The sequence below is a fragment of the Lates calcarifer genome, linkage group LG3 (assembly GCF_001640805.2).
Source record: "Lates calcarifer isolate ASB-BC8 linkage group LG3, TLL_Latcal_v3, whole genome shotgun sequence".
Lineage (NCBI taxonomy): Eukaryota > Metazoa > Chordata > Actinopteri > Centropomidae > Lates > Lates calcarifer.
In genome coordinates this window covers 12,632,787-12,645,401 of record NC_066835.1, presented here as the reverse complement: position 1 = coordinate 12,645,401, position 12,615 = coordinate 12,632,787, and the positions used below count along the sequence as shown (strand labels likewise).

General features: G+C 40.5%; 2 protein-coding genes and 1 non-coding gene across 3 annotated transcripts; 1 reads left to right on the top strand and 2 right to left on the bottom strand.

The window, feature by feature from the left end:
- The first annotated feature begins 2,909 nt into the window (after positions 1–2,909).
- LOC108898136 (type-4 ice-structuring protein LS-12) lies at positions 2,910–5,616 on the top strand. Its single transcript, XM_018698007.2, has 4 exons — positions 2,910–3,070; positions 4,385–4,453; positions 4,544–4,667; positions 5,198–5,616. The coding sequence occupies exons 2-4, from the start codon at positions 4,405–4,407 to the stop codon at positions 5,427–5,429; spliced, it is 405 nt and encodes a 134-aa protein (XP_018553523.1). The 5' UTR covers positions 2,910–3,070; positions 4,385–4,404; the 3' UTR covers positions 5,430–5,616.
- A 186-nt stretch (positions 5,617–5,802) lies between these two features.
- LOC108898133 (polyadenylate-binding protein 1-like) lies at positions 5,803–12,525 on the bottom strand. The gene is given in 15 exon segments (XM_018698006.2): positions 5,803–6,217; positions 6,331–6,430; positions 6,677–6,807; positions 6,919–7,003; positions 7,093–7,238; positions 7,343–7,453; positions 7,540–7,705; positions 7,707–7,907; positions 8,039–8,134; positions 8,526–8,663; positions 8,754–8,848; positions 8,948–9,087; positions 9,350–9,465; positions 9,936–10,129; positions 11,762–12,525. Coding segments are annotated over 14 exon segments (1,905 nt in total). The 5' UTR covers positions 11,955–12,525; the 3' UTR covers positions 5,803–6,217; positions 6,331–6,337.
- LOC127142308 (small nucleolar RNA SNORA5) lies at positions 8,225–8,361 on the bottom strand. Its single transcript, XR_007812894.1, has one exon. It is a non-coding gene; the product is annotated as a small nucleolar RNA SNORA5 (small nucleolar RNA).
- Positions 12,526–12,615: the final 90 nt, after the last annotated feature.

Sequence of the window (12,615 nt, the reverse complement as noted above, 5' to 3'; positions counted from 1 at the left end):
TTAACTTTGAGTTGGTGGACCACCAACTTTGTACAAAACTAATCCTTGGAAGAGGAAATGGGACCTCCTCTTGTGCTTCCTAAGTGTTTTTTATGACTTTCTGGCCCTTGTGTAATTTTTCATTCTTTCTGTGGTCTGGTGTGAGGCCAGAGAAGTTCTGAGGAGGAACTAGGGAGCAGTTGATCAAATCTTTTTAAAGCTGAATCTGCGTTATCATAAAGATTCAGTAACTGCACATCTGTTTCCACTAAAAAACAAATTTTAAACAAATTACAGCAAAGTGAGAGACTGAGGATAATCTCACAGAAGACAAGGAAAAGAATCTCAAAATCTGGCGTCTGAAGATGTGGCCTGTTGACGCTGTTTACAGAGCTGTTTGCAGAGTGCACACGCAATGGGGAGAGGAATCAACAAAGTCATGTATCATAGTTGTAATGAGCGTTTGGCTCACTGGAGGGCATACTGTACTCTCCTTTCATTACATCACTTAATGACCACAGCTATGCAGCTGTAGTGGTTTATGGTTATTTCCTCTGACATTTGGACCATGAAGTTGTTCTCCAGTTATCTTCTATAACTGTGTGTCTGAGCTGCTGTGTGTTTGTTGCAGAGTTAAGATCAATTATTCATAATCTAACAAGAATGTGCTGTTTTTTTCACACTTCATGTCATATTTACTTCCATACATTGTTGATCAAAGTGTTATTGTAAACATGTCTTGTTCATTATTGTAAGCAGATCTGTAAAACATCTGATTTTGGCAAAACACAATGTTACAAAGAAACTTTAACTTAATGCCACTTTATACTTCCTTGGCCCTCCAGGGGGTAAGGTATATAAATTACTTTAAACCAGCTACACCAGTGAAATCCTTCTCACACATTCTTGCATTTGTATCAACAATCTAATAATGTATATTTTGCTGATAATACTTCTGTACCTTTATTTAAGCAGCAGTTTGAATGCAGGAAGCAGGACTTTTACTTGTAGTGGAGTATACACTGTGGAAATGGTACTTTTAATTAAGGATGTAAGTACTTCACTACACTTTACAGTGTACTGTCATTCGACTATATATATCTGACAGCTGTACTAGTTACTATACAGATCAAAGCAGTTTATTAAATATGTTACATTGTTACTAATTAAATCACAAAAAGTTGTTTAAATGATCTCAGTCTTGATCAAACATATGTGTTAACATCATATTAATAATGAAAATGGAATAATATGATTTAGCAGCTACAGAAGATAATATAACACCCTGGAAGAGACAGTTGTCTGTACTTTTACTGAAGTAAAATGTTGGTTTCAAGACTTGTTGCTGAGTATTTTTGCAGCATATTCTCACTACTTTTACTTAAGCGTCTTAAGTGTCTGAATACTACTTTCAATACTTGGCAAAACACAATACAGGTCTTCAATTTACTGTGCTACGAATGGAACACTGAACTGAGCCTGATAAATCTTTACTGTCAGTTTGTGAATGAGTCTGAGTATCAGGAGGTCAGAGAAGCAGATGAGTAAAACCTTAGAAACAAGACAGGGCTGATTTCTGTGTAGCATTCAGGTTCGTGTCATCCTCACATGCCTGGCATACCACAGCAAAGATGTCTGGAGCACTTTTTTTTTCACTCTTAGAAGATGGGTTTGAGGGATGTCAACAACCTAAGCCGTTTTCACCAGGGAGAGTCCAGGGCCAGTGGTGAACAGACTCTGGACAGAGAGAATAATCTATGGTCCCACATCTGGTTTTAATCAAAGCTTTACAGTCAAAATTTGACTTTAAAAACTGCAGTGCAGGACTTTCCCACCGTACATAAATACAATATAGGATTCTCATCCACATTTTCATAAACAGCTTGGGTTGTTTATGCGCTCTGCTCATGTGTTCTCATCCAAATATGTTTTTTTGTTTATTACTGACCCAGGTGGAGTGGAGAATTAATTACTTTATGACAACCATAAAGATTAGTTGTCAATTAGATAAAGACAGACTGGTGGCACAAACACCCTGTCAAACCAAAGGTAGAAAGTTTACATCCACATGGTTGAGTGTCATTCATGACACTTCTACCCAAAGGACAGCGAGACAATGAGACATTTTAAAAAAACCAAACAAATGACAACAACATTAAGACAACAAAACCCAACAAATCCAAAGAAAAGCTCTTGTATTATTCTGAACAGAGAGCTGAAGTCTTCAGTCTTCACGTGCAGGAGATGGATAGTCATTACGAAACTTCATGATATAAACAAAAACCTATATAAAACAAGTCGAGTAACAATGGTTTTCTGAGTTTTGTGTGTGTTTCAATGCTGTTAATGATGAGAGGTGATCATAGGTTCACACACGGTAACGTGAAATGTACATTTTACATTTATTTCTTTTAATTAATGCAGTATAACAATCTGAATTATCAATGCAGTAAAAAACAAAACATAAAAACAAAAATGTGAAATGCAGCCAATCACTCGTGCCTACACGACTCATCCCAAAATTAAAAGGTGAATAACTGAGAACAGAAGAACACATCTGATACAAAGATTCTACAACAAGAACACAACAAAATTATGAAGTGTTTCACAACTTGAAAAAACAAAATTACAAGTACTTAATTATGTAAAGGCAAAGTAGGTGACCAAACAGACCTAGTGCAACAAAATACAAAATAAAACAAGACACTCTGTTAGTTATCTTATCTGTTACTGTATCTGTTGAAACTGATGTGGCAATATCAAACTTAGCTGACCTCACTGTCGTGATGATGATGCTGTTACTGGTGATTAAGTGTTTTATTTAATCAACATGATAAGATGCGTAGTCATGTTGGACAGTCAGCAAAGAGGGACTGTTGGACTTTGGTTTAGTTTGCCCAGGTGGCAGAGGAAGCAGCAAGGGTCGGTGCTGTGATTTGCTCACCAGTACAAACTTCTAGTAACGTCTTGTTTCTTTATCTCGTCCAATCAGGGTCACATTACGACAGGGCCACATCACCACACTGGACTATAAGAAGCGTGAGAATCCCACAGGAAGGCACCATCCGGTCCAAATTCTCCTGCCGTACAGGTGAGTACACCTCTTTCATTTTCTTACCGGCTTAAACTGCATTTGACACACTGGGGCACAAATGACAAACTCTTCTTCTACGTAACACAGCTGATATTTACAAAACCTTAGACTGAAATTTAACTTTTGGTAAGTAAAATGTATCCCTTTTTTATGTAAATAATGGAAGCGCTAGATTGAATACATTCAAAGGACACAAACTTATAAATAACAGATATGGGGAGGACTTCCATGACTTCTCATTTTTAAAGTTTTCATTCTTATACTTTCACATAGAGTCTAATGTCATTATCTAATGTTTGTGAGCAATAATTAGACTTTTCATCTCATCATCTCTGCAGTAGAGCTTCTTACGAGGCAGCACACAAAGCAGCAACATGGTTGTTGAAAGCACGATATAAAAGAAGCACTGGTACAAGTGACTTCAAATTTCAAGGGCATAAAATCACATGCAACTACAGAACAGGGATATTTATCATGTAATGCATTGTTCTCTTGAGTTAAGAAATCTGCAGCACCTGTAGTCTTTTTCAGTTTTCAGTCCATTTGCTAAAAAGCAGCTCACTGTAGTTTATATTACTGACAAATATAACATTTTGTCATGATGCAGGATTTTGTAATACCAGCTGTAGTAATCCTAACTTAAAACTGATTTGACATTTTATTTTAATACCTTTGACAAGTCAGTTTCTTTTATTTAATTTTTTACCATCCGAAATCTGAATGAAAAATACAGCACTGATTTGTTTTACTGAATTTAGTGTGTGACACCCATTATAGGCTAAATTATCACTAAACCTATGTTATTAGTTCATTATTAAATATCGTCTTAATTCTAAGGAGAAAAAAAGAGCTGTTAAATATGAGCTGGTACATTATAAATACAACAACATATTTTGGAACACTCATCTTCCTCCGAGTGAAATTATGTCTTTTCTTCACAGTGAGAGCTCCTGTTTCTTCCTCTCAAACTAAAATATCTTTTCTTAACTCAAAACAAATGATACTGATACTCCAGCTTAAATATTTGTTTTGCTGCTCATGACTCAGAGCAATAAAAAAAAGGTTCCTACTTCACTGCCGCTGCTGCTGCTATGATCTCTGTGATAAGCTAGATAAAGATCACAAGTTAATGTGTGGGATTTGGACAAACACGCAGGAGCAAAATAATATTTATTTTGCTACACATTCCCAGAAAATGTGCTGACTTTTATCAGTGAGTCATCTGATTGAACAACAGTGGAGAAAAACAGCCAGATAAAAGATCTTTATGATCAGATCCAGCCAATGACTGTGTCATGTTTGTCCCCACAGGTCATCTCCAGTCAGCAGCCATGAAATTCTCCCTCATTGCAGCCTTTGTCCTGCTTGCTCTGGCACAAGGTTTGACCACCATGACATCTCCAAGTCCAACTGTTCTGTTTATTAAAAGACTTCTTACTTACTGACCTTTTTGTCTTTGGTAACCCGCAGGAAGCTTCGCCCAAGATGCTGCCGACCTCGAAAGGATCGGTCAGTACTTCGAGGAGCTGAAGAACAAAATGACTCAGGACCTGACTGAGATCATCCGTAACCACGATCTGGCAAACCAGGCTCAGTGAGTACAGTGAACACTCCACACTGTGACCTGCAACACAAAGTCAAAGTTTAGTCATGACTCACTGTCAAGGTGATTAAAATCCTTACAATGGACCTTGTCCGTTGTTAAATGGCAGCAGCAGAAAGCACATCTGCTCAAGAACTATTTTGAGATATTTATACCTCAGTATTTGTCACTTTATACTTCTACATCATTACAAAACAGCTGTAGCTAATAGTTACACTTAAGTACCACTCGTATAGTAATATGTAAATAATAATAATTCAAAGATATTAACACTGACAGAAGCCATATATTGTATTGGTGCTTTTATTTAAGTAGATTATTTAAATACTTCTACCACTGGTAAACACTTCTCAATAATCGTGCCAGGAAATAAATTTAAATATTGTAGGTTTTTTTTTTTAATGAAAGCTTAAATTGTTTTATTTTTTTAAAGAAAGAAATACACATTCAGTAAATGAAAACATGTAGAGGAAATACTGAGATTGCAGGTGAAACAGGTATATTTCTATTTTACTCCACAGGACCTTCCTGGAGGACAAGAAAACCCAGCTGGAGCCCCTGGCCACTCAGATCCAGGAACAGCTGAGGACTGCTGCCACCAACCTGGAGGAGCACGTCAAGCCCCTGGCTGCCAACGTTCAGACCCAGATCCAGCCCATGATGGAAAACTTCCAGAAGCAGCTGGAGGCCATCTTCCAGAGGATGACAGAGCAGGACCCGGGCCATCGGCAACTAAACAAGCCGTCCTTCTAAAAGCATGCAAATATGCCACCACAGCACCACCTTCTCCGTCACGGACTGAGTTAATGGAGCTATTTGCATCAATGGCTGGCCTCAAAGTGCAGGCAGAAGCACAACAGCCTAGAAAGTGTTTCAGTGCTTGTTAACATTGATATTTATTGTCTCTGTCCCAAAGCACAATTAAAAACTTGGAACACAATTTAATTGTACTGATTTAATTTCATCTGTGTGTGTGTGTGAGTGTATGATGGGTATTTATTTTTAACACTATTTGGAGTTCCAAATTATTTTGATTAGTCCAGCACAAAACTTTAGAACATTTGAGATTTGAGGGTCATACTTAAAATGCAGTGTTTTTTCTAACAGCCAAAACACAAACACGTGATTATTTTATAAGTTTTATTCAAGCAAGCAAAGGTCAAGGGAAATTTCACAATAACAGGCTTCTACAGCCCAAACATTCAAACATTTAAAAGGGATAAAATGGCAGAAAGGAATGCTTTCAATCTTATTTTGTCACAGAATTCTCCTCTAAAACCCCTCATTATTGATCATTTTTTATTTTAATGTAACTTTTTCTCTTTTTTTGTGCATTTTCTCTTTTTAACTCCGCAAACCAGGCCTGGTGTTCCTGCTTATTATAAGCCTGGCTGGAGACTCGTTTCCATTGTCTGTTTTTTTAATATATTATTTGACTTCTTTTTACTTTGTTTTGTGTATTTTTCATTTTTTCACTGTTAAATTCTTTTTTTTTTTGTTTTGTTCCCCATCGGTGAAGCTAGTCTCAAGGTTCCCCATTCCTGTGAAAACACAAAAATATAATATGAATTACATCATGTCATGATGAGAAACCATAATCTCTTGACAACACTGTCCTGTTCTTGTTAAAGCTGCTCTGGAAAACTAGTCGTACCTTGGGTTCAGACACTTGGGACACCAGCTGAATTTGTCACAGTCTTCTGGGCGGCCTCCTTGGCCTGGTGAGCCTGAAGCACAGCCACCGCCTCATCCACCTACAAACATCAAGTTACCACATCATGATAGCATCTCAAAAGTGCTCTGTCTAAAAGATACCTCCAAACTTCATATGCTTTGTATTCACAACACTCTTCCTCTCTGGTAGAAATGTTTCCATGACATTTACATTAAGACTAGAAAAAGTTCTCTGTAGCCCCTTTTATTTTAATATGTAGTCCAGGTGAACTCTTTGGAGGATCAGCAGAGGGAATTTGTCAATATTAATGAAGTTAAGTGCTGACCTTCGAGCGGAGAGACTCTGGAGATTCCAGCATGTGGAGCAGCTCTGAGTTGTCAATCTCCAGCAGCATGCCAGTGATCTTCCCGGCCAGGCTGGGATGCATGTTCTGGATCAGTGGAAACAGACGCTCACCTAGAAGAATGACAGTGCAGAGGATTTCAGATGGGACGTAATTAACATTTGCTAATAGCAAAATAATCAAATTTAGTCTTTGGTAACATGGTATGTGCTCGTGCATCTTACCCAGCATCTGCTTCTGTTCTTGTGGTGGAGCAGCAGCCAGCATGGAAGCAGTCAGAGGCTCCTGTCCCTGAACATGGACTGCAGGCTGAAGGACACAGAGAGTTTAGTCAGTGAATTCTGAATGCACCTCCAAGCTGAGGGCAGGATAGGTGAGCAAGAAATGTGCATTCCTACCTGCTGCATGGTCACTTGTGGCTGAGCAGTCATGTGCTGCTGGGGATTGCGGACTCCTGCGGCATACTTGTACTGAGGGACTCCACGCACTGGAGTGGCTGCTGCAGCAGCTGCGGTGGCCGGTCGGGGGCCCATGGTCTGAGCAGCTGCAAGAAGGGGGACAGAAATATCAACACAGGGCTACAATCAGCAGATGAACTGTATTAGCTGTGAGATTAGACACACTATTGACCAAGAGTAGGAGACTGACCGACACGCTGGGTGGACATCATGCGAGGCACCTGGGAGGCAGGTCGCATGGTACTGAAGGTCTGAGGGCGTGGTGCTGAGGGACGCATGGAACCTGGCATGTTCTGGAAATCTATGAACACACAGGAACCAACCAGAGTTATGTACATGTATAAACAAATGACAGTAAATATACAACGCTGATAGAGGGATACTCACGTTGTGGCCGGACACCTTGAGTGGTCCAGCGTGGGCTGGGGCGGAGCTGGGCCATCTGGCCAGCAGCTGGGTAGTAAGCAGCACGATTCTGGGCCTGAGGTATGGCTGCCATGAAATAGCCAGAGGGTGGTGCTGGCTGGTAGGGATTGATAACTGGGTTTGGCACCTGCGCGCACACTGGCCATGCGCTGCATGTACTGGTTGGTCAGGTGGGCTTGACGCTCCTCTTTCCGCTGGGCCAGGGCTACATACAAAGGCTTGGTGGCCACAATGCGTCCGTTCATTTCAGTCACAGCTTTGGTGGCCTCCTCTGGAGACGAGAAGCAGACAAAGCCAAAGCCTTTGCTGCGGCCGCCTTCCATCATCACCTGAGGGGAGAGCCCAATGAAAGAGAATTACTACTGGGATATACTGAATAGGAAGCATACAGCTAAAGAGTGTCAGTGCTGGTAACTCTCTCTCAATTACTAACTCACTAAGTAAACAGCTGAGGTCTTACCTTGGCACTAGTTATCGTGCCAAATGGAGAGAACTCCTTTCGCAGGCGCTCATCGTCAATTCCATCGTCAAGGTTCTTCACGTACAGGTTGACACCCTGAAAATAAGACGTGTGAACTTTTGTACTTTCTATTGAAAATACTACATATTAAGCAGTAGTAATATCCCTTTATAGTTTAATAAATGTTTCTGTCTGTAGTACATATTTATCCCCAGAGTCTGTGGTGAAGAAACATGGGGCCCATGAACTACAGAGTCACTGTTGCAGCCATTTTGGCCAGTACAACCTACTGAACAGGGAGCACTGAATTTGACAAAGCTGCAGTCTTTCAATACTGTGTGGAAAAGACTGTCAAACTACAGCATTTCACTACGTAGAACTTCTAAACTGAAATTGGCAGTAACAAGAAAATTAGGAGAAAATTGCTTGTTCATGATCAATTTTGTTATAAACCTTTTGCAGACACTGATCAGAAAAAGAAATGTACCTGGTAGCGAGTCATGCGATCTTGTTTCATTTGCTCAAACTTGCGCTTGAGCTCTGTCTGTCGCTCCACCTTCTTCTGGGCGCGGCCGACATAGATCAGTTTGCCATTCATCTCCTTCCCATTCATCTCATCCACCGCCTGTAGCAAACGAGAAAACCCAAGTTAACTTTGCAGCCAGAAATGGTGGACATTTCCAGGTGGCCAGAAAATTGCAGCTCCATCTCTTACTTTCTGGGCGTCTTCGTGCCTCTCAAAGCTGACGAAACCGAAGCCTCGAGACTTTCCGTTATCATCTGTCATAACGCGGATACTCATGGCATTTCCTAGGCAACAGAAAGACAGACCTTAGTGACCTTTTTGCCCAATGTTTTACTGGAGCAGACCTAAATCAATTCAAAGAGCTGTCTGAAAAAATGACTGACCGTATTTACTGAAGAGTTCCCTCAGCTTCTCATCGTCCATGTCTTCACCAAAGTTTTTTATGTAGACATTTGTAAACTCCTTGGCTCGGGCACCCAGCTCAGCCTCGCGTTCTTTGCGAGATTTGAAGCGACCCACAAATCTGCATTGAAATGGAGATTTAGCTAAATTTAAATACACATTAAATACAAATTTTAGGAATAAAAAATGTTTTGCTCCTCACATTTGGGAGTTAGAGGTCATGTCATCTTTACAACGAAACACTGACTCAAAGTGCTCAAGCATCATTATCAAACCATCAAACTTCAACTGGAGCGGATGGAATATTAATTCAACTGAGTATTATTTTCCATTTCACACACGACTATGATACTCATTTCAAACTAGTTAAAACATTCACTTACACTTTTCGGTCATTGAGCAGCATGCCATTCATTTTCTCAATGGCTCGTTCGGCTGCCTCCTGAGTCTCAAAATGCACAAAGCCGTAGCCTTTAGAGCCATTCTCATCACAAACCACCTTAGAGAGAGAAGACATGCAGTTTTTAAGCCACACACACATGCAGTAATAGTTTATTAAACCTAGATAGTTTGTTGAATTACACCTGAAATATCTGTAACCATTTCAGGAGGCCACACTAGGAGACTCAATGTAAGGCTCATAAACTTTATATTAGTTGACATACAAATTCACAGTTTGGTTAAGAGCACACATCCTTCATATGTAGTACAGGCCCCACACCCTATAGTGTGATCTATCAGCTGCTGGGTGAGTGAAACACTGGGGAGCAGGTCTTTCTTGTATCTATAGTGCAAATGACATGAGGACCTTTACAAAACACACACATGCAAATTATCCCAACACTCACAATGCTAAACCACAACAATGACAGTTGGACCCCCCCCCGACACACACACACACACCACACACACACACACACACACACACACACACACACACTCCAGGTTAGACACAGCAAGGTCTTCTACCTTGCATGACAGGATGTTGCCAAAAGCAGAGAAGGTGTCATATAAAGCTTTGTTGTCAATAGACTTGTCGAGATTCTTGATGAAGATGTTTCCCACGCCGCTCTTTCTCAGTGAGGGATCACGCTGCGACCACATGATGCGCACAGGCCGCCCCTTGATCACATCAAAGTTCATGGTGTCCAGTGCACGCTCGGCTGCAGGGAGGAATACAGGAACAGGGGTTAGGATTATTTAGTACATGTGAATTTTCAAGTGCTGGCTATGACAGCATAGGACACAGGTGGGGTTGTCAGTCTCGTGCTTAAGGGCTACTGGGAAACTGAATAATGTCAAGACACTGGATGCTCAAGTTTCTCCCCCAGCTATTTCTAAAAAAAAAAAAGATGGTCCATGCTGTCATGGGTGTTACACATATTTACATTTGTTAGTACTCAAGGTGTCGACTCTCTTTCAGTCCCTTGCTCCAGGGCAGCTGGACAGTAGGTGTTGCTGCATTCATCTACTTCCCATGGACTAGTTTCAAACTGGGCCCTCCTGGTCACAACTACATCAGCACAACTGTGTTAGTAATCTCTGGCAGCTTGTGTCAAATCAGTAGAAATTTTAGAAAGCTTAACTGATGTTAATGATTGAATAATGGTAGCTGTGCTTTAACGTGTAATGAAAATAATTGTTACTGCAGCCCTAAATAATACAGCTAATCTGCTTACTGTATTCTCTGTTAATTGAATAATAGCTTAATCTTTTTTTAAAAATGGTTTTAAAAAAATGTTAATCACAACTCTCCCAGAGCCAAAGTTGATTATTTCTCTGACATCAGTCAAAAACCCCAAACTATTCTGATTTTTTGTATATCTGTTTAAAATTTACTTTTTGTCAGTAATCAATGAATTATTGTTTCAGCGCTGGTATTAATGTATGAAGCCACTGAACATTTACTGCTGAGTTACAAACAAAAATCAATACTAGGTGGGGTCAGGCAATAGGACAATATACCATAGAAATTTCACTCTGGGGATTTTGCCATCCCCTTTATTTCATGGTATCACAGACTTTTGAAGATTTTTACATCAATGTGATGAAGTTCTTTCTTTGATAAGCTTTAAATTTCCCATATTAAACAAAAAAGACAAATGTCTATTCTATTTTCTTAAATTGCTGCATGCTGCATATCATGACAGAGGATAACGTCTATATGGCACACCCACAATACTTGGCATATTAAGATACTGCTAGAGCAAAAGCCTCAACAGAATACACAGTATCTCAGTAAAAACACAGTAACACACCCAAAAAATCAGAGGGCAAATGCAGATCTGTGCTCTTATCAATGGAATGCACACAATGTGTTGTGGAGGGTGGATATTTGGGTCCTAGGGTATGTAGGACTAACATATTCTAACATTTTTAGGAACTGTTAGACTATTTTGTAACTTATAAAGATAAATGTTCACATCACAACAAGGCTGACTGGCAAGCATTCCAGGAAGATGCAATTAAACTGTGTCAGCACTTTAGGCTCACCAGTTGGGGTGTTGTCCCAACATAACAGAGATAAAAGAAAAAAAGGCAGTGAGTGTTCAGTTGGCAGCTAGCAGTCCTCTGCTACATTACTGGGGTGGGCAGGGCAGGGCAGGGCAGGGCGAGCGTGGTGCTTTTTTGCTACGCCACTGCTGGGAGGTTCAACTGAGGAGACCCTACCGACAACATGTCGGCCGCAGTCACGTGTAGTGGAAAGAAGCTAGCTTTCAGTTGTCACTGACTGTCATTTAAAGCAGATATTCATTTAAAACACATTTTTGTTTTTATCTTTATAAACTACATACCGTCCGCTGGTTGTTGGAAGTTGACATAAGCGTATCCAAGGGAACGCCGGGTGATCATGTCCCTACAGACCCGGATTGACAGGATAGCTCCGGCAGGGCTGAATTTCTCGTACAGCATGGCCTCGGTCACATCTTGATGCAGATCCCCGACATACAGGGAGGCCATGGGGTAACTGGGAGCACTGGGGTTCATTTTGTCTGGCTGTGGAGACTAGCAAAGTACTCAGACGAAGCTCGATTTGCTTAACGAAAAAAGTTTTCGGCGACAGTACGAATGCTCAGTTCCCTAACGTTCACTGGCGTCACGTCAGTTCGGGGCAGAATGGTGATGGTAAACGTTGGCAACCGTTGGCGTGTCAGTTGCAGTGTTTTCGAGTAAAATGTCTAAGAGTATATTAAAATGACACAATGTCGACTTCTAATGGGATTAAAACTGTCATTCAAATCTGACACACAACGATAAAAGCAAAGCTAACGTTACTTGGCCTCCCTTCTGAAGCAGTAACACGTCGACTAAAAATTTTGTCGTTCGAGTTAACGTTAGGCAGCCCTTTCTTGTACGTTACCGTCCAGTCCACGAATGTCTACTCCAGCTTCACCGACTTGTTACAAAAAAGAAAAAAAAATGATTTTTTGGCTTTTTTATATTTTAAAATTTTTTTGTATTTTTATTTTTTTATAGAATGTGTGCCGAGCGAGCTCAGGAGCACACACGCACTCACACAGCACTAACAGCCGGGGTTGAGGGGGAGGACACTACGGGGAAGTTGTCTCATATATACCGGTCTGTGCGTCACACGGATGGGCCAATCAACTCCCAGCATAGTTGAAAAAAAAGTCAACAAAGGGGCGTT

What these genes read in the sequence shown, in the direction of transcription:
- LOC108898136 (XM_018698007.2), top strand. Translation starts at nt 4,405, where the DNA reads ATGAAATTCTCCCTCATTGCAGCCTTTGTCCTGCTTGCTCTGGCACAA. An exon ending in CCTGCTTGCTCTGGCACAAG is followed by an intron (nt 4,454 to 4,543) that starts GTTTGACCACCA and finishes GGTAACCCGCAG; the next exon opens with GAAGCTTCGCCCAAGATGCT. An exon ending in GATCTGGCAAACCAGGCTCA is followed by an intron (nt 4,668 to 5,197) that starts GTGAGTACAGTG and finishes TTTACTCCACAG; the next exon opens with GACCTTCCTGGAGGACAAGA.